This window comes from Eschrichtius robustus, chromosome 2, assembly GCF_028021215.1.
Source record: "Eschrichtius robustus isolate mEscRob2 chromosome 2, mEscRob2.pri, whole genome shotgun sequence".
NCBI classification, from domain to species: Eukaryota; Metazoa; Chordata; class Mammalia; order Artiodactyla; family Eschrichtiidae; genus Eschrichtius; species Eschrichtius robustus.
The window spans coordinates 160,552,294-160,574,869 of NC_090825.1; the positions used below are offsets into that span (position 1 = coordinate 160,552,294).

Genomic DNA, 22,576 nt, shown 5'->3' on the forward strand with positions numbered 1-22,576 from the left:
AAAGTTTTAGCTCTTTTTCTTTTGTAACCTCACCTCAAACTCTTCCAGGGGCCTTGGAAAGCCCCCAGGCTCCAGATCCTAGGCGCATCAAGCCTGACGTATAAACACGGCCGGACGCGGGTTAAGAGAGTGCCGGGGCCTCCTTGGGCCCTCGTGCAGGCGGGCGGGAGCGGACGGGCCCTCGCACGCATGCGCATGGAGGCGGGGCTGAGCCCCAAGCCTGCGCCGTGCCACCCGGCTGACAGGGGGCGGGGCGGTGGCGAGCGCGCGCCTGAGGCGGCAGCTCGGCGACCGGGACTTCGTGCTCCAGAGACCCTCCTTCGGGCACATCTCCCACCCCTGTTGTGTCCTTGCGAGGCGCCCCCACTCGGCGGGACCGGCCCCGGGGAATGGAGAGGGCCCGCCCCCACGGCCCTGGAGGGACCCGGAGGAGACGACCGCGCGTGGTCTGACCCGTCGTCCTCGCCGAAGGGGCCCATGGGCGCGTCCCCGCGGGCGGGCCGCGGCACCGAGGAGGGCCGTGCTCGTGCCCGGCCCTGCACCGGCCGCGCGCCTGCGCTCCCGCCGCCGCGCCGGCCGCGCCCGCACCGCCTCTCGGCGCCGGCCCGGGAGCCCGGTCCGAGAGCAGCGGCGGCGGCGGCGGCCGGAGGGACGATGAGCGGTGCGGCGCGGGCGGGCCCGGCCCGGCTCGCCGCGCTCGCGCTGCTGACCTGCAGCCTGTGGCCGGCGCGGGCAGACAACGCGAGCCAGGAGTACTACACGGCGCTCATCAACGTGACGGTGCAGGAGCCCGGCCGCGGCGCCCCGCTCACATTCCGCATCGACCGCGGGCGCTACGGGCTCGACTCGCCCAAGGCCGAGGTCCGCGGTCAGGTGCTGGCGCCGCTGCCCATCCACGGAGGTGAGTGCCTGGCAGCGGAGAGAGAAGCCGTGGCGAGGCGGCGGGCGATGGTGCCTGGTCCCTGGCCCCGCGGGAGCCGCCGCCTGGGCGCGGGGGCGGCGGGCGCGGCGCCCCCACCCCGGCCCGGATTGTCGCGCAGCTCGGCGGGCGGCCCCAGGGTCGAGGTTCCCGTCGTGTGCACCCCCGCCTGCTCACTGCTGGGATGAGGCTTCAGACGCGTTATTGGGTTCTTCTTTTGAGAAAGACTTAGAACGTTCCTTTTGGTTTAGTTAGCTTGTTTACAGGAAGGCATTGAACTGCGAGTTTGCAGGGACAGCTCAGACAAAGGAGGTGGTGGAAGAGCGCAAAACTAGTTCATGATGGATGAGGTCTTAACCTGTATTTCGGAATCCGCAGGTTCGTTCCCGAAATCACAGACTTAGCGCTGCATTGAATCTCGAAGGATGAGGCCCTTTTCTAACGTAGAAGCGTGCCGTTTTTCTTAAGTGGCAAGTGAAAGGAGGGTGGAGGAGAAAAATGGGCATCTTCCCTGTTGCTTTTGGCTGTTATTCTGCCCCACCAGCTTTACTGTAATTTGACGCCTGAAAATCACACGTTATGAAGAATCCAATACCAATTGGAACCTGTAGCCAATTCTTCAGGTCACGGGAGTCTACCAAAGGGGAAATAGGTAAAATTTTCGAGAGTTGTCTCTGAAGCGTTTGGCTTAACCTTACGTCTTCCTATAATCATAGGCTCTGTTTAATTATTTGGTATAAAGCGTATATTTGTATAAATTTCTGGTCATGTTTTAAAGGAAACTTTTCCCACACTGTGGAGTATGATTTTGTTTTTTGGCCCGCAGCAAACTTTTTGGAAAAATGCCTACTATTCTTCTCAACCCCCACCCACTCTCACCCTGAGAATGCTGAGAGGGGACTTTTTTTTAAGCTGCTATTCATGTTAAGATGACCTAAACTAGGCAACCTAAATAAGGTAATGGTGTTTGTTTTTATACTCTAAAATATTAAAACATCATGCACCTTCTGAGATCTGTATTTGAATGCTAACGTGCTAAGCTGTTTTCTTCTTTGAGGCAATCTAGCTGAGGAAGAAGAATCAGGTAAAGCTTTCACTGTAGCCTGTCCCCAGTTTACACCTGCCTTTTAAAAGTTCATTTTTACACCAATAATCAAGTGTTAGGGTACACTTCTCATCTCCACTTTGTTAAAAAAGGCAGCTAGGGTCCCACCTTGCCCACAGAAACAACTTTGGCCTTTGGTTCATTCAGTAAATATTTGCTTGCTTGTTCTGTGCCAGTCACTGTGGTTGGGACACATAATGTTGCCAAACTATGGCACTGACAATGGTAGTCTATTTTCTGGTGCTGAGATCTGTGAGGGTCACGTGGAAGGGGAGGAAGAGGAAGAGAGAGAGGCAAACTGTTCTAGAGCAAGAGCTGGCCCTGTGCAGTGTTTTGAAATCTGTGGTTTGCTTTGGGGCTTGATTCCCCCAGGCACCCCAAATCCATGATCCTCACTTTAGATACTTACCTCATAAGTGATCCATGTTCTGAAACTACTTGTTGCTTGCCTGTCACTCCAAACAAAAGCCCCATCTTTAAGAAAACTTGTTTTAGGTGTTTCTATAGAAAGGTATTAGGCACTGATGTGTGGGTAAAGGTTAGTCCTATTCCCCTGTCAACGAGGAGGTAGCATTAAAGGATTAAAGGTTCTGAGTCGTGCTGTACATAAACTGTGTGACACTGGGAAAGTACTTTGTGACTCTAAGAAAGTAATTTGGGCTTTCAGCCTCAGTTTCATCTGCGAAGTGGAATAGTGAAATATTTACACCATAAGACTATTGAGAAGTTTAAATGATTTCCTGCATTCTTACAAGAGGAGATTTGTTAACCTAAATGAATCTCTAAATTGGTGGAGTTTAAACATGGCATCAATGTGAATACATTGGAGCAGTGTGTGGAAACTGAGTCTGCAGTCAGTTCCCCTAAGTGTCTGTCTTCCCTTCCTGTCCTGTGTTCTCTAGAGGCTCAATTTGTATCTGCACAGCATGAGATTGCTCCATGTTTTCTCATGGTGTTGGTGGGATCCTGCAGGTTTGGGTCTGGCTTTGTACTAAGGGGTGTGCACACATAGGTTCTTTCAATCCAGCGAATACTAATTGAAAACCTACTGGTACCAGCCACCATCCAAGGCACTGGGGCAGAGGGAGGGGCCACAGCAGTGAACAAAACAAATCTGTCTCTTCCTGAAGCTCACAGTCTAGTGGCGGTTTTTATGTCAGTTTACCTGTAAATTGTTTCTAAACCGATGATGGATTAACATGAAATCTAAGACATTTTTGTGCTTTTGCAGCAGGAATTTAGGAATGTATTTTATTTTTGTTTTTTTTTTTTGTTTCTTGGTTTTTTTGGCTGCGCCATGCGCTTGCAGGATCTTTAGTTCCCCGACCAGGGATTGAACCCGTGCTCCCCACAGTGGAAATGCAGAGTCCCAACCACTGGACTGCCAGGGAAGTCCCAGGAATGTATTTTAAAAACAAGAATGGTGGTAGAAATCTGTTACAATTTTTCCTGTTTAAGAAAATGGCTTATGTCAATTATGCCTCAAATTAAAAAAGAAAGAAAACAGTTTAAAATTTGAGTAATATTTGGGTATTTCACATTATGATATTCTTGATTTAGTGAGTCTCAAATTTTTGTATTTTTAGAAAAAATTATGCATTCCTTCTGACTCTTACGCTCTTATAATTTGATTCTTAACATGTTTATTGAAGATTTACTGTGTGTTGACACTGAACAAAGTGATGTTCAAATTACAAAAAAACAGCTATGAGACAGAATTCCTGGCAAAAAAAACAGCTGTGGTCAATAGATGGGAAATTAATGAAAATTCATTTTGAGGACAAGTGTTTGGTAGAAATGAACATAAAGACAAAATAACTTTACAGTTTTCCTAGAGCTTAACATGATGACTCATTTTAAATCTATGACTTGATTTGTGAAAGTAAAAACCTTTCTTGTTATTTTGCATTGTTTCTATTGATTAGGCATGTATGAATTACTGAGGAAGACTTATTTGTCTTATATCTTTAAAGGGCAAATTGGCCATTTTTTCCTTAGATGCTTTAGTATTTTAAAAGTACATTTTGGAAAGTGTTAAACTTTATAAAATATTTCATAAACAAGTGTTGTACTTTGAAAATATATTCTTTATCATTAAATAGATGTAAATGGAGATTCATTTGTTTGGTGATAACAAATTTCATATTTTAACTGATAAAGAATTCATTTTTAGAAATGGACTTTTGAAAGAACACACCTTATATTTATGCACAGATCGTGGTTGTTCATGGTTGTTTTCTTACTACTTACTCAAAGGGTGAGCTTAGATCTAGAAACAAATGTAAACTAGCTAGCATTTACTGTGCGTGGACATTGTAAATGTGCTTTATGTGTGTGCACACTAACTTTTTGTTTGACCCTAGCGTGGGGGTTGGGAGAGGAGAAGGCCCTGTTGTTGATGATGTCATTTTGTATGCAGATGTGCTGGTGGGAAGAATTTGGTAATGGCCACTTAGCCTAGAAATGTTCAGGATTGGATGTTACAGCCTTGGAGAACAATTTTACCAAATAATAAACTTTTTTTGGCCATCCTGCTGACTGTAGGGATACAATAACATTTTAAAAAAAATCTTAGATTCTTATGTTTTATGTGATTCTATTGGATGAATCCATTAAGCCTGAACTTGGTTTTTAAAATTCTGAGAGTAAAGGCGATTGATGTGGAAACAAGATCTTGGATGAAAAGGGCCATGTGATGTTCAATTTCATAATGGCAAAGGCAGGGGCTACTGGATATAGTTAGAGATTTCAAAATATTCAGAGAAAAAGTAAGTGTGATCCTAGAAGCAGAGACCCTGACAGGAAAGAGAATTCAGGAGCTGGAGGCTCTAAAAACCAAATTTTGATATAAATTAGATGACCAAGCAATATATGATAAATTATATTTGTACTGAATTTTAATAATTTAGAATTTAACAATTTAGAAAATGTTTTTACATACTGTATTTTTCCTTTGCTTTTGGATGATTCATTAGCATATAAATATTTGAATATATATATTTAAACATTTGACCTCCCCACCAAGTATCCATCCTGCTGCCATCCCATTTCTCTGTTTCTCCTTATGGCAAAGTGTTGTCTATACTTGTTGCCTTCAATTTTTCCTCCTGTTATTCTTCACATTGTGAAGTTCTTTGATTGTTGTGCCAGTGATTTTGATAAAGACATGACATATTTAACTGAAATATTGGACTACAGGATCCTCAGGACCTCAGTGTATGGAATGGTGGGCTGAAACTAAGAAAAAAGTTAATAGGAATGAATATGTAGCCTTGATTTGGGTAAAAAAAAAATTAGCTGCAGGGAAGGGAGTGGAGGGGAGATAAGGCTTAGAGCTGCATGTCACAGGACAAAGCCTGTGAGTGCTCACTGACGAGCTCATTCTACTCTTGCATGCATTTGAGCATCTGGATCCTGGGTAGCACTGGTCGCACCTCGTTGTAGGCCAAGGACACCTTTAGTTCATGTTCAATTCTGACTATGAGTTTTAAGAGATGAACAAACTACAGAGCATTGTTTTGAATATTATAAAAGGGAAATCCTTCATTTGAAGGAACCTTCGATTAGATGGCTTCTAAGATTCCCTCCATCTTGAACAAAGTATGACTGTAAAGTAATAAGACAAATCTTGTTAAACAAACCTGCCAGAATAAACCCATTAAGGATACTGTTCTTTTCACACCAGTCACATGGGTGTGTATGTGTGCATATATATACATACATACTGTGCAACAATGAAAACAAATTTAAACATTCAGAATTTGTTTTGTGAGATTATCTTTTTGATTGAACAATTTGAAAAATACATGCAATGTACCAAATCTTTGTCTTTTCTGGATAGATTTTAATTTTGACAATTGAAAATTATTTTTGATGCAGTTTTTTAATGTGCTTGTGAACTCTTTCTTTAGATAATTCTCAAAGAGGTCTGGTAGTGTTTTGGACCATGTCCACATCACTGGGATGCATGGATAGTCCTCAGAGCTGGTTCTTTTAAGTATAGGAAACTTGACTTATTTACAAAATGAAATTAAGTTGTCAGGATCATCAACATTTGTTTGTTTTATCATCTTAGAGTATTTTATGCACTAGGCATTCATTTTTTTCCGTAAATCATAGTACGTGTAGATTTCTTTACTGTTGGAAGCAATTTTGAGTGAAATAAAGGGAACCCTTCAAATGTCAAATGAAGTAAATTAAAAAGTCCTTGATAAGCACCTACTCTGTGCTTGTGTTATACAGGTTCTGTGTTTGTGCAAAAGACATGGTATGTAATTCTGCCTGAGAGAACTTGGTTTTCTTGTTGAGATCAGTCTTGTCTGGATGGCACAAACAGGACATGCCATTGTAGAAGGTGGTGCAAGCTGTCTGCAAACTCCAGCCAGGGGGCCAGCCACCTGTTATTGTAAACAGAGCTTATTGGAACACAGCCATGCCCATTCACTCACATGTCTGTGGTTACTTTCAAGGTACACTGGCAGAGTTGAGCAGTTATTACAGGAGCCTGTATGGCTTCCAAGCCTAAACTACTTATTCTCTGGCCCTTTAAGAAAACTTTTGACAACCCACAATCTCTGTTCTAAAGGTTCATTTATACCTTAGTTTTTCCCATTAAAACTATGTTATGGATTTATGGGTGAGGATTTGATTCCTCAGTTGTCCCAAACTGTGAGCTCTTGGAAATTAGGGACAGTGTCTTCTTTGTTTCAGCCAAACACCTAGGACTGTGCCTGGCACTAGCAAGCCACTGTAATATGTGATTGCATTTAATCCTGTGGTGCTTGGTCTGGTAGTGAAACTGATAGCAGGCATTGCTGGAAGCTGTATGGTGGGATGGGGGATGGTGGGGTGTTGATGGACAGAATATACTGTAGGGCCTCTGTTATTATGCTAGATCATAAATGGTACAAAGACCAGAGAAATGAAAAATTATTTGGACTTGTAGTCTAGAGAAGTTTCATTGAAAATGTGGAAGTTGAAGTTAAACTTGATTAGTTCTGCTTCCAGCCATAATGGAGTAACAGACACCAGGTTTATCTTGCCACCTCAAGTGACTGGAAAACCTGACAAAGTTGTGAAACAGCAGTTTTAGAAATAGGTCAAAACACAGCACAAGATAGTGATCCCTGAGAGAAAGGAAATAAACAACAGAGCTCTGTGATGGCCTCAGTTTACCTCCTGGAGAGTTTCTAAGCTGCAGCACAGGGAGGGGGGACCCACAAAGAATCTGGTGGTCTCCCCGAGTTGATGAGACAGAGTTCAGAGCTCAAGTAGGCAAAGGCAGCTTGAATGTGTGAGGAGGTCAAGTATAGGAGAGGAGGGAGCTGCACAGAGAGCAAGCTCTGGAAAGCTGCAAGGGGTCCCCTCAAGCCTTTGGTTGAGTACTGATCTGCACGTTTTATGGAGAACTGTTAGAACTTAGCAGGTGGAAGAATTGTTGGAGTTCGCACAAGCCTGGGAATAGTTCATATTCTCACTAATTAGAGTAGAAAGACCTGATGCACAAGGCATGGAGTGAGGCCAGATTAGCCCTGGAGAAAAGCCTGTTCTGGACCCACCTACCAAAGCTTAGAAGCAAACCTTAAAAGGATCAAATTTATTCGAAGTAACTAATCCTGAACAAACCCCAATAATTAAAGGAATACAACAAAATCCAGCTCCCAAAAACACGAAATCCAAGACTAGCATCCAATCAAAAATTAGCAGACAAGCTAAGAAATAGAAAAACATGACCCATAACCAGGCAGGAAACAGGCAGTAGAAACAGTCCCAGAAATGGGGCAAATGATGGAATTGCAGATAAGGATGTTAAAACAGCTATTACAAATATACTCAGTTTGTCAGGGAGGTAAAAGAAAACTTGAACATGATAAGGAGAGAAATGGATCTAAAGAAGACCCACATCAAACTTCTAGCAGTAGACTCAAACCTGAAAAAGTGTAGGATTTATATTGACAGAGAAAAGAAGAGGAAAGAGTATATTGGAGAGGATGGTATTTCCTGCTTTGGTGTTCTCTCTTAATCCCAGGCAGTGATATAGTTAATATATATTGGGTACCTACTGTGTACCAAGAATGGTGCCAAATACTGTACGTGGATTATCATTTAATCCTTGTAACAGCTCTCGGTGGTACTGTATCCTCATTCTGTGGATGGGAATTCAAGGCACTCCAGTCTCGCACTTAGTGTTTTTTTTTTTTCTTTATAGCACTTAACATGGTTGGAAATTATATATCTATCTTGTTTGTTTCTGAAGGCGGAGATCCTGTCTCAGTGTCCACTCTTGCATACTCAGTGCTTAGTGTTGAGCCTGGAACATAGGAGGGTGGCACTGGTAATTAGTATTGGACGAATTAAAGCGAGTGAGGTAATCCACCAGCTGAATCCTGTTGGTGATTCAGTAGAGTTTGGACTTGATGTAGGTCTGTCTGACTGCAGAGCTTATACTTTAACCACATCTTGTATCGCTTCCCAAGTAGGTTTAATAAATTATGGTATATCTATTTAGTGGAATGTTACACAGCCATTAAAGGGGATCATTGTGAAAGCTGGCTATATCCTACAAAAGTAAATACATAGTGATTGAACTGTGACTGTGTTAAATATGCTTACAGTAGACAGGGACTCAAAGTAATATGCAAAAATAAAAATGGTTGTGTTATGTTGATTGGATTGTGGGTGACATTTCTCATTTTCTTTTCTCTCTCATTTTTTTGAAATTATTTTTACTATAAAACCTTCTCCATAGGGGGAAAGTCGTACTCTCTGACTAGAAACTAGAAAGGGAACAAGAAAGTGTCTAAGGTTGGTATTTTTTTTTAAGTTTATTCCCTAGCTTCAAGAAGAATTGAATGAATTCCAAGCAGTGGTTAGAATGAGTAGGAAACTGGAAGATACTAGAAATAACTGAAGAGGGCATGTTTTTCACCATTAAGAAAAGAGGAACTCTAAGACCAAGTATTCTTGTCTTAACAGGAATCAGGCTAAAATGTGTCATCGTTTTGAGCAGTTAGTGAATCCTAGAAAGGGACAGGACTTGGCTTTTGTATAATATTTTTATCATGATGATATTAATGCTTTTATTGGTTTTGTTGGCTTTCACTGTTTAAAATCAATCTGTAGTTCAAGCATGAAGACTTAACTATGGGTAATCTCCACTTTTTGAAAGTTCGCTTTACACTTTGCTTTTACGAAAGACCTACATTAGTACCTATTTTTGATTTCCTCTTCAGAAATCTGAAGAGGATTTTCGCTTTTAATGGAAAAAAGGCAAGAAGTGAAAATAGCATTCAGCGTTTGTTTTGTAGCGAGATGAGCCAGTGTAGAGGCAGCCGCACCCAGAGCAGTGAGAGCGGCCCCGCCAAGCTCCTGCCCCGGAACGTCACTCAGCATCTTAACATTGAGCTGCTGTAGCTGTGAACCGTGCCTGTGAGCATCTGTGCTCTATCTTGATTTATTTTGTGGGTCCGTTAGCAAGATATGTCCTGCGGTAATTGCTTCTTCCCTTTTTGCCATTTTGGCTTACAAAAGGTTTCACAGGAACGCTCGACTTTTGTATAGCAGAGAAACCTGTATAATTGCAGACCAGAAGGGAAATGTTATCAACCTTAAGAGTATACAATTATAAATAGGTGACAAAGCTGGAGAAATAGAAGAGAGAAAGGAGATATTAGGGACAGGTGAGGGCCAGTATCTTCATCTCATCTCACAGGTGAGGATTCAAGAGATAGTCTAATTGCAGAAACTAGAAAGGTTTAACTGTAGTGGAAAATAATGAAATAATAAAATCAGAAGAGAGGGAAGATGGAGAAGTGTTAAGTGAGCAGAATCCTAATTTGTGACATCGTAAATCCACAGACAGTGTCTAAAGTTGAAAAACCAGGAAATAATGGCTGTAAGCCTTTTTAGAACTAGTGGAAGGTGACCACCGGAAAAACTAAGAAAGAGCTAGTTAAAAGTGGTTGCCTCTGGCGACTGGGGGTGATGGGGTGAATGGGGCTGGTGCACTTTGCTGTATGCCATTGGGTGAATTTGTCTTTTCTTAATCCGTGTATACAGAATGATTCCCACTCTTTCCCCTGTGTGCACTGCAAATGAATTCTGCCCCCTATTTTTTTTTTTCTTTGAAGAAGCTCCCTGTTTTCCCAACATCTGAGCTCTTCACCATTCATCTTCTCCATGCTTTCTGTCGCCCAAGCAGCTGAATGTTGCTGGAGAAAAATCTTAGAACCCAACTGACTGAGGTTTGAGATCATAAAACTTAAGCAAAAATAAATGGGCACTTAACAATATCCAGTAATCCAAAAATATTTTCTTTTAAAGAAATAAGAGAACTCTTTGTGACAATTTTTCCCTCTCTCCACATGCCTCCTGCGACAGCTTCCTATATCTTTACTTTTAGCCTAGTCTTCTCCTCTGAGCTCTGGATTCATATATTCAACTGCCTGCTTGGTATCTTTAACTTAGATTTCTCAGAGACATCTCCAGATGGATAAGCTTCAAATGGAGCTTTTGATATATATCTATTTTTTGCCTTCCAGTCTGCTACCACTGTTCCCCAGTCTTCTCCATCTCAGTAAATGATATCGCTGTCCACTCTTGTTATTTAAACAAATTTCATCCTGGCTTCTTTTCCTCACATTCCGCATCTGATCTGTCCTCCACAGTTTACCTTCAGGGTGTATCATATCTATCTGTTACTTGCCATTTTCACTCCTGCCATCTTAGTACAGGCAGCTACCATCTCTTACCCTTTTTTGGTCTTTCTGCTTTTTCTCTTAACTTCCATCAGTCTTTTCTCCCAGGTAGCCACAGTGATCTCGAAGCTTCACCCAGTCATGTCACTCCTTGCTTAAACTACCCTTCAGTGGCTTCTTATTGTCCTTAGAATGGAAATCTGAACTCCTTACTGTGGTATACAAGGCACTTGCTGCTTGGTCTGGCTGCAGCCTTTCCTTCCCTCAGGCCATTCATCTCACCCTTGCTCACCATGCTGAAGCTACCTGTATTCTGATATTCTTTCGTTCCTAGGGCTTCTAAGTTTTCTTTACAATGTGTACCTTCTTGCTGGCATCCCACTCACCTCTACCTCTTACTCTCCCACACAGTGTTTGCTGTATTAGTAGAGCTTTATGGTTCTTTGATACTGTATAATGGCCAGTTAAAAGGGCCATGGAGATGGAGACATGGGAAAGGAATTGTAGAATCTAAGAACTTAACAGTCATCAGTGGCCATCAAGTCTAACCACCCATCTGAGGCCTCAGCATTACTATCCGATGGTTTTACAGCTCAAGCTTGAAAAAATGAGTGACCAAAATCTACCACATTCATCTCTGGAAAACAGAATGTTAGAAAGTCTTTTTTCATTTGGAGGAAAAAAAAGTCAGTTCAAAAATTTGTAGACAGTAGTTAATTTCCTTGTCTGACTCAAGTCCTCTAACCCTTAGACTTCATATTCCTATTTCTATTGACCATTCTTAAGAATATGGTATTGTAAACCATAGAATGCAATATTCCACTTAAAGGATGCAGTGAGTTGAATAGTGTCCTACAAAACTTCATGTCCACCTGGAACCTCAGAATGTGATCTTATTTGGTAATAGGATCTTTGCAGATGTAAGTAGTTAAGGATCAAGATAAGATCATACTAGTTTAGGGTGGACCCTAAATCCAGTGACTGGTGTACTTATAAGGAGAAGAGAGGATACAGAGAGACAATGGGAAGATAGAAGTAGACAGGGATAGGAGGTACGCTGCCAACGCCAGGGAGTGCCAAGGATTGCTGGCAGCCACCAGAGGCTTAGGAGAGAGACATGGGACTATTTCTCCCTTGGAGCCTCCAGAAGGAGCCAGCCCTGTCAGCACCTTCATTTCGACTTCTGGCCTGAACTGTGAGACAATAAATTTATGTTGTTTTAAGCCACCAGGTTTGTAGTCATTTGTTATGGCAGCCCAAAGAGAAAAGCAAAATTGAACAGTGTTGCAATTTGGTTTCACCAATGCAGAAAAGAGTAGAATGCTTTTTTTCCATCATTCTGAACACCTGCCTAGAGTCATATAGGTTATTTTGGTAGCCCTAATCACTGACTCATACTGAGATTACTGCTGATTAGACCTTCTAGGTCTTTTTCATAGAGGTTGCCCTAAGCCAAGTGATTTTACCTTTACGGGGTTCAGCCTGTTCATTCAGCCTTTCAGGATACTTTTTGAATCCTGATTTTTCATCCAGCCTTTACTCTTTCTAGCAGCTTTGTGTCACCCGTGAAGGTGATGAGCATACTTTCTGTATCTTCATGTAGGTCAGTGGTTCTTAACCTTCTGGGATTATGGATTCCTATTAAGACTTTAATGAAAGCTGTGGACCTTTCTGATGAAAAATACTTTTTTGTGTATATATACACAAAGTTTTCAATAAGGTTTAAGAGGTTCAGATGCCTCTTGAGGCCTCAAGTGGTCCACGGACCCAAAGTTAAGAACCCTGCTCTAAGTTATTGATAAAAGTATCGAAGAGTGTGAATGAACAGACCCTTGTAGTGTGTTTCTAAAAACCTTCTAAGATGGTTGGCATTATTCCACTAATCAGCACTTCTGGGGGAGTGGGGAGGGCATTTAACCATTTTCTAATTTACTTTATTGATTTTGCATTTAGTACATATTTCTTTGTCTTATGATATCATAAAAGACATAATCAAGTTCCTTGATGGAAAAAAACAAATATATTATATTTACTTTGTTTCTGATTTGCTAGGAAGGAGAAGAAGTGAGTTTTTATGGCTTAACCATAGTATGTTATTTTCCTGTTGCCACTGTAATCAATTACCTCAAACCAGGTGGCTTAAAAGAACAAAAATTTATTATCCTACAGTTCTGGAAGTGAGAAGTCCTAAATGGGTTTCACTGGGCTAAAATCAAGGTGTTGGGCAAGACTGCATTCCTTCTGGATGGTCTGAGGGAGAAGCCATTTCCTTGTTTTTTCCAGCTTCTAGAGATTGCCTGCATTCATTGGCTTGTGGCCCCTTCCTCTATCTTCAAAATCAGCAGTGAGGCATCTTCAGAGCTTTCTGTGACTCTGATCTCCTACCTCTCTTCCACATTTAAGACCCTGTGATTACATTGGGCCCACCCACATAGTCCAAGGTAATCTCTTTATTTTAAAGTCAACTGATTACCAACCTTAATTCCCTCTTGTCATGTTACATAACATATTCACAGGTCCCAGGGATTAGGATGGAGACATTGGGAGGATTGGGAGGAGGGCATTATTCTGTCTCCCACACATAGTGAACCTGTGCAAGCACCCCATGATTATAGCTTTCTCTTCTAAGTGTCTACAAATTATTCCTTGAATAATTATTTCTGAAATTTTGCTAATGATTGATAGTACCCTAACTAGCCCATAATCTACACAGTCCGTCTTTATCAGTTTATAAATATTGGAGTGCTATTTACACAGGTTAGTTTTCTAGTATCTCTCTTCTATGATTCCTCAAAGATCATTGTCAGTGATGCAGTTTCTCATTTGCATGTTGTCACCAGACTATAATTCATCTGGATCAGAAATCCTAAACTCATGTGGGACAGCTCTTCAAATACTCATTCAGCAAATAATTATTAAACACGTGTACAGCAGGCAGGACAAGAAGTTCCTTCATGCTGTCTGGTGGCTGTCTAGTGGAAGAAGCAAGGTGAGTCAGCCCCTGTGTATTGTCTAGTGGTGAAAACAGACATTAAACAGATAATAGCACAAGTAATTATTTAATAGTAATTCTTGGGGAGAGTATCAGGATGCTGAGAGGGCATAAATGAGAGAACTAACCCAGTCTAGGATGCTCAGGGCAGGCTTCTCTGAAGAAATGATGTTTAAGCTGAGGCTAAAGCAGGAGCAGATATTAAACTAAGAGGGGCACAGAAAGGAAGACCATTTCAGGCCAGGAAGATATATGAAGACCAAAAGGTACAAAGAAACCCTTGGTGTGCTTGAGGAACTGAAAGGAGTTAAGAGAGTAAGGGGGAGAGTGGTATACAGCAGAGGTGAAAAGGTGGGTCAGTACTTTCTAGGCTGTGTTAGGATTTTGGACTTTATCCTAAGAGGAATAGAAAATTATTGAAGGGTTGGTTGGTTGGTTTGTTCATTTAATTTTTAATTATGGTAAAATACATGTAACATGAAGTTTACCATCTTAACCATTTTAGGTGTACAGTTCAGTAGTGTTGACTAGATTCACGTTGTTGTGGAACCAATCTCCAGAAGTCTTTTCATCTTGCAAAACTGAAACCCTATACCCATTAAACTATGCCTTTCCTTCTCCCCCCAGCCCCTAGCAGCCACCCTTCTACTTTCTGTCTCTATGAATTTGACTACTCTAGAAACCTCATATAAATGGAGTCATACAGTATTTGTCTGCTATAACATACACAGAAAAATACACCATCATAAGTCCACAGCTTGATGAATTACTACAGCAACCACATTGACGTCACTCTGAACCTTTTCAAGAAATAGAGCATTATGAGCTCCACAGAGCTCCCTGGGAGTCCCCTTTCAATCACTACTTCTCCCTTGCTCCCTCCCCAAAAGTAAATACTGTCCTGACTTTGAACACTAGAGATATGCCTGCTTTTTAACTTACATACATAGAATCATGTTATGTATTCTTTTTCATCTTGTGATTAGTTTCTTTTGCTCACGTCATACTGGTGAAATAAATTCATGTCATTGCACATAGCAGTAGTTTTGTCAGTGATCCAGTGCATGAATATATCACATTTTACCTATTCTGCTGTTGAAGGACATGTGGGTTGCCTGTTTTTTGACTGTTACAAGTAATGCTGTCATAAACATTGTGTACATGTCTTTTGTTACATAAAATATATAACATTTTATTGGAGGTACGCTTAGGGAGTGGAATTATTCTCTCCCTCTCAATTTTCTTTCAAGCCTGGTATGTCCACAACAGTTCATCATCCTTCCTCCAAAAATCTGTTTCTCCTCCAATGTTTGCTGTTTCAGTCAACACCACCTTCTACCCAGTGTGTTATGCCAGAAACTAGGATGTCATCTTTAGACCCCCACCCCCCCATATCTAATTAATTACCAAGTCCTGTTGATCCAAATTCCTGAATATCTCTAAAATGTATCCATTTCTCTCCACATCCACTGCAGCCTTCTCTAATCTCTTACCTAGAATGTGGCCTCCTAACTGGCTTCCCTGTGTCTACTGGTGCCCTCTCTAACCCATTCCCTGTAGTACTGGGGCACAAACTTTTTTGGTTGTGCGTGTACATTTATCCCCAATATATGTATTATACTTACAAATGTTAAACCACACTATTGGTTTTCTTTGACATAGTACCTTAAAGCCTAACACTTAGGTTAATAGCTAATAACAGCTGTAATAAGTATTTCTAATAGTCTTTCATGATCATTTCTAATTTGGGGGCTTTCTTTTACAAATCTGATTAGTTGGGTTTTTTAAAACCTTTTATGGTAACTAAAAAGAGGTTGTACAGGAGTAGAAATGTCAGCTCTGCCAATTTATTTTTGCTTTATTTTGTAGGGATGTTTTTAAGGCATTGTCCATTTAGTGAGGGACTTTTAGTTAAAAGTAGATGGTATCATGTATAAATCCATGTAACTGAGTACATATGCTATTTTGCAATAAACTGAAAAAACACATGTGTGAGGGAGTCACTGACATCCACTTTACATTTGTGGGATCACTCTTCATTCAGGATACCTCAGATACCATATGAGATACACAACCATCTGACATGGATTGAGAAAGGCAGCCAGTGTTAATCCATAATTAAATGTCATTAAACCTTTGTTTCTCATTTATTATTACAGAGTGATTTTTTTAAAAGTTGAGTAAATTTAGAAAGGTCACTAGATACAAGATCAATACAAACACACACACAGTCAATTGTACTTCTGTATGCCAGAACAAACAATTAGAAAATATATTTTTAATATCATTTAAAATGTCATTGGCCCTGAAAACTACAAAATACTGTCACAGGAAATTCCAGAAGACCTAAATAAATGGAAAGACATCCCATGTTCATGGATCTAAAGACTTAATATTGTTATAGTGAAAGTACTCCCCCAAACTGACCTACAGATTCAATAAGCCTAAGAAAATACCAGCTGGCTTTTTGCAGAAATTGGCAAGCAAAATTAATGTGGACCTAGAATTGTCAAAACAATCTTGCAAAAGAAAAACAAAATTAGAGGGCTACATTTCCTGATTTCAAAACTTACAAGTCCCTGTGGACTGGCATAGACATATAGATCAATGGCATAGAACTGAGAACCAGAAATAAACCCTTAATTTATGATCAATTGATTTTTGACAAAGGTGCCAACACAATTGAGTGAGGAAAAGAACAGTCTTTTCAACAGAGGGTGCTGGGACAACTGGATAGCCAAGAAGACTGAGAAGGAGAGGGAAGAGACCAAAGAAATATATATTGTCTCAAAAGTTAAGTGGTTTGCTACCTCTGACACTGCTGAGGAGGATGGCATGCTGAGGACTGGGAAGTATTCTTTGCATTTGGTGATGTAAAGCAAAGTGACTAGAAATTTGGAAGAAAGCAACTATAACATTTTTAAGTTTGCAAACACCAGAGCAAAGAAAGCTGGGTAATTATAAATTATTTTAATGGGATGAGAGATTACTTGAAGAAACCAGCATGAATGCACAAGCTATGAACAGCAGTTTTACTGAGATGAACTGGGAGACCTATCCTAAGAATATATTTGCTTTCTTATGAACTCAGCCCATTTCCAGGGTGCTTTAGCCTTGCTCTGGTCGTCTTAGTTCTCAGGTGGTTCTCCTTTACAGGGAAACAAAAGCAAAAAAGTTTTTGAGAAATGTTTTCATCCATTGTTTTGTTGGCCCTGAGCAGTGGACCTATTTCTTTCCTATTCTTCTTGCTCTGAAAAAACTGAAATCTTTTGGGAAGGGATTGAGAGAAGCCCCTTTGCTTGTTCCTGTCATTACTGGCAACTTTCAACTCTTTCTGAGCTTTTTAGTTTTGGGGAGAATTTTTATAAGTCTATATTGTCATCCTGCATTGGCCTTTACTTTGTACGAGTCTTCCTTAAAGTTGAATTTATTTTGTGCATTCTTGCTGATTTCTTCATTTTCTTTCTCATCGAGATGATTTGTAATTACCCAGCTTTTTTGCCTTGAGTTTTGCATACTGTAAAATGATAGGTTGCTTTCTTCCAAGTAACTAGTCACCTCACAATCTGGGTATATGTTATGTTCTGGGTAGCATTTTCCTCTGGTTATCCCTAGCGATTATCCTGTGGGAGATGAAATGAACAGTAAAGCAGATCAGGAACTTGTTAGACATCCTGCTTTTAGCTAAATGAGATTTCTGCAGTTTTGTAGATGACTGGAACCCATATCAGTACTCTATCTTGTCGGCCAGTTTTGTGATCTGTAAAGAACCTTTGTATTTACTCCATTGGGCCAGTTGACCTTGGTATATTGCCCCCGTCAAAGTCTCATTTCTATCTCTCAGACATGTTCTGAGTTGTTTTCACTTAAATTTTCTTGAAGGATGTACATTATCTTGATGTAAAATAACTGCTTTTCCTTTTTTCCTCCGAATAGTAGGTTCTTAGGTAAAGTATTCTTTTCTATTATTATCAGCCAATCTTGAGACCCACTTCAACAAATCTCATTGGTTATTTTGTATATTTAGGGTAAACTTTAAATATTTTTCTCATTACTTATATTTATTGGTTTACAAACATCTCAGATTATGAAAACTTTAAACTTCCTGTTCTCATTTGTTTTCTTATATGAATAGTCTCTCACCGTGTTATTTTTTTTCTAATTGTCCTCCATAGGGACTGATTTCATGATTTTTTTTTCATGTTCTCTTACCTCCTTCCTCAGCAGTTTCACTTAAAGTCCTTCAGTCAGTGGTCAGTTAGCCTCTGGACAAATACTTCTCCTGTTAGTGTGAGTGACACTGTTCCTAGCCCATAATTTTTTTTTTTTTATGAGAATGAGTCATCTCTTTTAACTAACATCATTAATTCAAGGGATAACAGCAATATCACACACTTAGCTAGCACCTGTGAAATGTTAGGAATAGTGGGGAACTGTGTCAATAGAAATTTGCATGAAACAAGGACCCTTGTTTTTGTGTATGGTGTAAGATAGTGGTCCAGTTTCATTCTTTTGCATGTGGCTGTCCAGTTTTTCCATCACTGTTTATTGAAGAGACTGTCCTTTCCCTATTGCATATTCTTGGCTCCTTTGTAGTAAATTAATTGACCATATATGTGTGGGTTTGTTTCTGGAGACTATTCTGTTCCATTGATCTATGTGTCTGTTTTTATGCCAGTATCATACTATTTTGATTACTGTAGTCTTGTAATATAGTTTGAAATCTGGAAGCATGATGCCTCTACCTTTGTTCTTCTTTCTCAAGATTGCTTTGGCTATTTGGGGTATTTTGTGCTTCCATACAAATTGTAGGATTGTTTATTCAGTTTCTGTGAAAAATGTCATTGGACTTTTTATAGGGATTACACTGAATCTGTAGATTGCTTTGGGTAGAATGGACATTTTAACAACATTAATTCTTCCAGTCTATGAGCACAGATTATTTTTCCATTTACTTGTGTCTTTTTCAGTTTCTTTTGTCAGTGTCTTATAGTTTTCATTGTATGGGTCTTTCACCTCCTTGGTTAAGTTTATTCCTAGGTATTTCATTCTTTTTAGATTTGATGTATTTATTTATCTATTTATTTATTTATTGGCTGTGTTGGGTCTTCGTTGCTGCACGTGGGCTTTCTCTAGTTGAGGCAAGTGGGCTTTCTCTAGTTGCGGCAAGCGGGGGCTACTCTTCGTTTCAGTGCGAGGGCTTCTCATTGCCGTGGCTTCTCTTGTTGCAGAGCACAGGCTCTAGGCGCACAGGCTTCAGTAGTTGTGGCACGCGGGCTTCAGTAGTTGTGACTCGCAGGCTATAGACACAGGCTCAGTAGTTGTGGTGCACGGGCTTAGTTACTCCGCAGCATGTGGGATCTTCCTGGATCAGGGCTCGAACCCATGTCCCCTTCATTGGCAGGTGGACTCTTAACCACTGCACCACCAGGGAAGACCCTATTTCATTCTTTTTGATGTGATTGTAAATGGGATTGTTTTCTTAATTTATCTTTCTGATAGTCTGTTATCAGTATATAGAAGCACAGCTGATTTACATATATTGATCTTGCATCCTGCGACTTTATGGAATTTGTTTCTTAGTTCTAACAGTGTTTTGGTGGAGTCTTTGGAGTTTTCTATATACAATATCATGTCATTTACAAATAGAGACAGTCTTACTTCTTCCTTTCAGATTTGGATGCCTTTTATTTCTTTTTCTTGTCTAATTGCACTGGCTAGGACTTCCAGTACTATGCTGCATAAAAGTGGCAAGAGTGGGTATCCTTGTCTTTTTCCTGACCTTAGAGGAAAAGCTTTTAGGTTTTCACTGTTGAGTATGATGTTAGCTGTGGGCTTGTCATTATGTTGAGGTACATTCCCTCTCTACCCATTTTAACTTTGTTGAGAGTTTTTATCGTAAATGGATGCTGAATTTTATCATATGCTTTTTCAGCATCTATGGCGATGATCATATGATTTTTATCCTTCTTTTTGTTAATGTGGTGTGTCACATTGATTTGTGGATGTTGAACCATCCTTGTGGTGGGAGGAATACATGATGGATAGGAGCCAGCAGAAAAGAAGGCCTCAGAAATAGTTGTATTCAGTGTTATGATGCTTTTGTGGAATGGGGAGTGATGTGGATGAAATAATTAGCACTTGTGTATGTGTACTATGATACCATGATTGTACAAGGACCTAGCAGTGATTTTTAGTTATTTCGATTTATAGCATCTCTTATGCATGAAGTATTTGTTACATCAGTTGTAATAGAAATTATTTCTGAACATGACTTTTCAAGTTAAGTGATTTGAGTTAGCCATCATTTAAAATTACTTTTAAGATGCTTTTTATTATGTCATGGAGAACATCCAACAGATATATATAAGTTCTAAGGATATAAAAAATAATCAAAATCCATTTGAGATCTACAGTAACTAAGTATAGAAGACAAACGATAATGGATAGCTATTGGCAATTAAACTTGCTGACGGTTCAGCTACGTATGACCCTTCTTGCAATGTGGATTGATATATCCAGCACTCTAGGTGTACAGAAGATATTTTATTGTTTCCTTCTCCTTTAAAATTCTATATGAAAGGGTAGTGAAAAGTTTGTTTCTTCAGAATATAACCAAAAAGGTAAGAATTGGTGATTAATCATATTTATTTTACTTCTTAAAAATATTAGATTCAAAAGTAAAAAGTAGGTTACATTTGAGAGCCTACATAATTAAAATGTTTTGTTCAGCCTCTTCTCAACATAAGAAGCAGAAGACAATGGAATATTTAGTGTGCTGACAGAATAATAACAATCTAGACTTTTTACCCTAATTTATCATTCAAGAATGAGCGAAAGTGAAAGAAGTTTTCAGATGTGTAAAGACAAGTTTACCCGAAAAAGCAAGTTTACCCTTAACAGATCTTCATTGAAAGAACTTCTAAAAGATGTAGAATAAGTAAGAAGGAGGAAACACAGAAGGGAAAAGTGAGATGTGAGGAGTACTGTGATGATTAATTTTATGTGTCACCTTCACGGGGCCACAGGGTTCCCAGGTATTTGGTCAAACATCATTCTGGGTGTTTCTGTGAGGGTATTTTTCGATGACATTAACACATAAATTGATAGATTGAATAAAGCTGATTAAAGCAGATTGCCCTCCCTGTTGTGGGTGGACCTCATCCAGTCACTTGAAGGCCTGGATGAAACAGAAGGGCTGATTCTCCTCCAAATAAGAGAGAATTCCTCTTGCCTGACTGCCTACAAACTGGACATTGGCTTTTTCCTGCCTTCGGAGTTAAACTGAAACATCATCGCGCCCTGGGTCTCATGCCTGCCAGCCTTTGGACTGGAACTCCACCATCAATTCTCCAGCTTGCTGACTTACCCTGCAGATCTTGGGACTTGTCAGCCTCTGTAATTGCATGAGCCAGTTCCTTACAAAATAAATCTCTTTATACACACACAAATAACTTACTGGTCTGTTCCTCTGGAGAACCCTGACTAATGTAAGGACTGACAAGCATCTGTAGGTAAAGTGTAACAAACATTGACTGTATGAAACGTTGAATATTAGGGAGGGGATAATTAAAGCAAGGTGGAACTGCATAGTGGGCAATTACACATATGATGAAAGGTGGTGGTTGGAGTCTCATTCTGAAGGGGGGGTGAATGGTAGTCTCCCCGGAGTACATTCATGTCCTAATCCTTGGAACCTGTGAATGTGGAAACGTTATTTGGAAAAAAGGTCTTTGCAGATGTAATTAAATTAAAGATCTTTAGATGAGATCATCCTTGATTGCATAGGTGTGTCCTAAATCCAATGATGAGTGTCTTTATAAGAGACAGAAGTGAAGAGACAGACACAGAGGAGAAGGCCATGTGAAGACAGAGGCAGAGGTTGGAGTGATGCAGCCACAAGCCAAGGTCACCTGGAGCTACCAAGCCAAAAGAGGCAAGCAAGGATTCTCCACTAGGACCTTCAGAGGGAAGATGGCCCTGCCAACAACCTTGATTTAAGACTTCTGGCCTTCAGAACTGTGAGAGAATAAGTTTCTGTTGTTTAAACCACCAAGTTTATAGTATTTTGTTATGGTAGCCCTTTTAAGAGCCTTGTGTTATTTAGGAAGAAGATAGAGACCTTGATTAAATGTAAACTTTTTATCAGGTATGCATGTTAATTTTTTAAGGGTAACTTCTAAAAAATAGAACTTGAGTATATAGATGGAAGAAAAGAGGGGAATAAAGAAAATTTTTCTTTATTCATTCAGAAGTTGGGGGTGGGGGGAGTATAAAGAAGCTTAGGGATAATAAGAACAAAGTAAAGTAATAGAAACAGATACAAATATATCATATAAATTAAACAAACTAAACCTGGCAGTTGAGACTCCTTTTCCAGTCTAGTGAAAAAGAAAACTATGGACTTCTTAGGATAGTGATCAGTACAAAAGTAAATAGGATTAAAGGAAACCAGGTATACTGAAACACGGTATCAACGTATTTAAAATATTTGTGACATAGTAGTAGATGTGATTCTTTATTAACATATTAAGTAACAAGCTCTTGGTGTGGGTTTAATAACTTTAATTACCAGTATTTTGAGATAACAAAAATTAATGTAGTTGCTACTGGTTACAGAGTTATAGATGAAGAAAATGCTAAATGTCAGTTAGCGTTTAGTGAAAGTAAAGACGATCTCCCTGGCCTCCTGGATTCTACCCATGTATCCTTGTCAAGAACCCTTGCTTTAAATGTTAGTCTTCAAGTGAAGCTCTCCACTCCTGAATAGCTACCACTCCCCTCAAGGGAGGGAGGGAGGCAAAGAATTGGCTTCACAGCTGCCTCCCTGTGTCAAAGGACTTTTCCAAGAAGCTTTCTTCTTA

The 22,576-nt window shown here is 40.2% G+C and overlaps 1 protein-coding gene across 2 annotated transcripts in view; it reads left to right on the top strand.

The window, feature by feature from the left end:
• The first annotated feature begins 625 nt into the window (after positions 1–625).
• Positions 626–22,576, top strand: part of RNF130 (ring finger protein 130) — a 100,039-nt gene continuing 78,088 nt past the window's right edge. Inside the window, exon 1 of one of the 2 annotated variants that reach the window (XM_068536519.1) lies at positions 626–901. In XM_068536519.1, coding sequence (XP_068392620.1) covers positions 655–901 — 247 coding nt within the window. In that variant the 5' untranslated portion in view covers positions 626–654. The remainder of the gene's footprint in view (positions 902–22,576) is intronic. The other variant, XM_068536518.1, reaches the window with a different exon arrangement.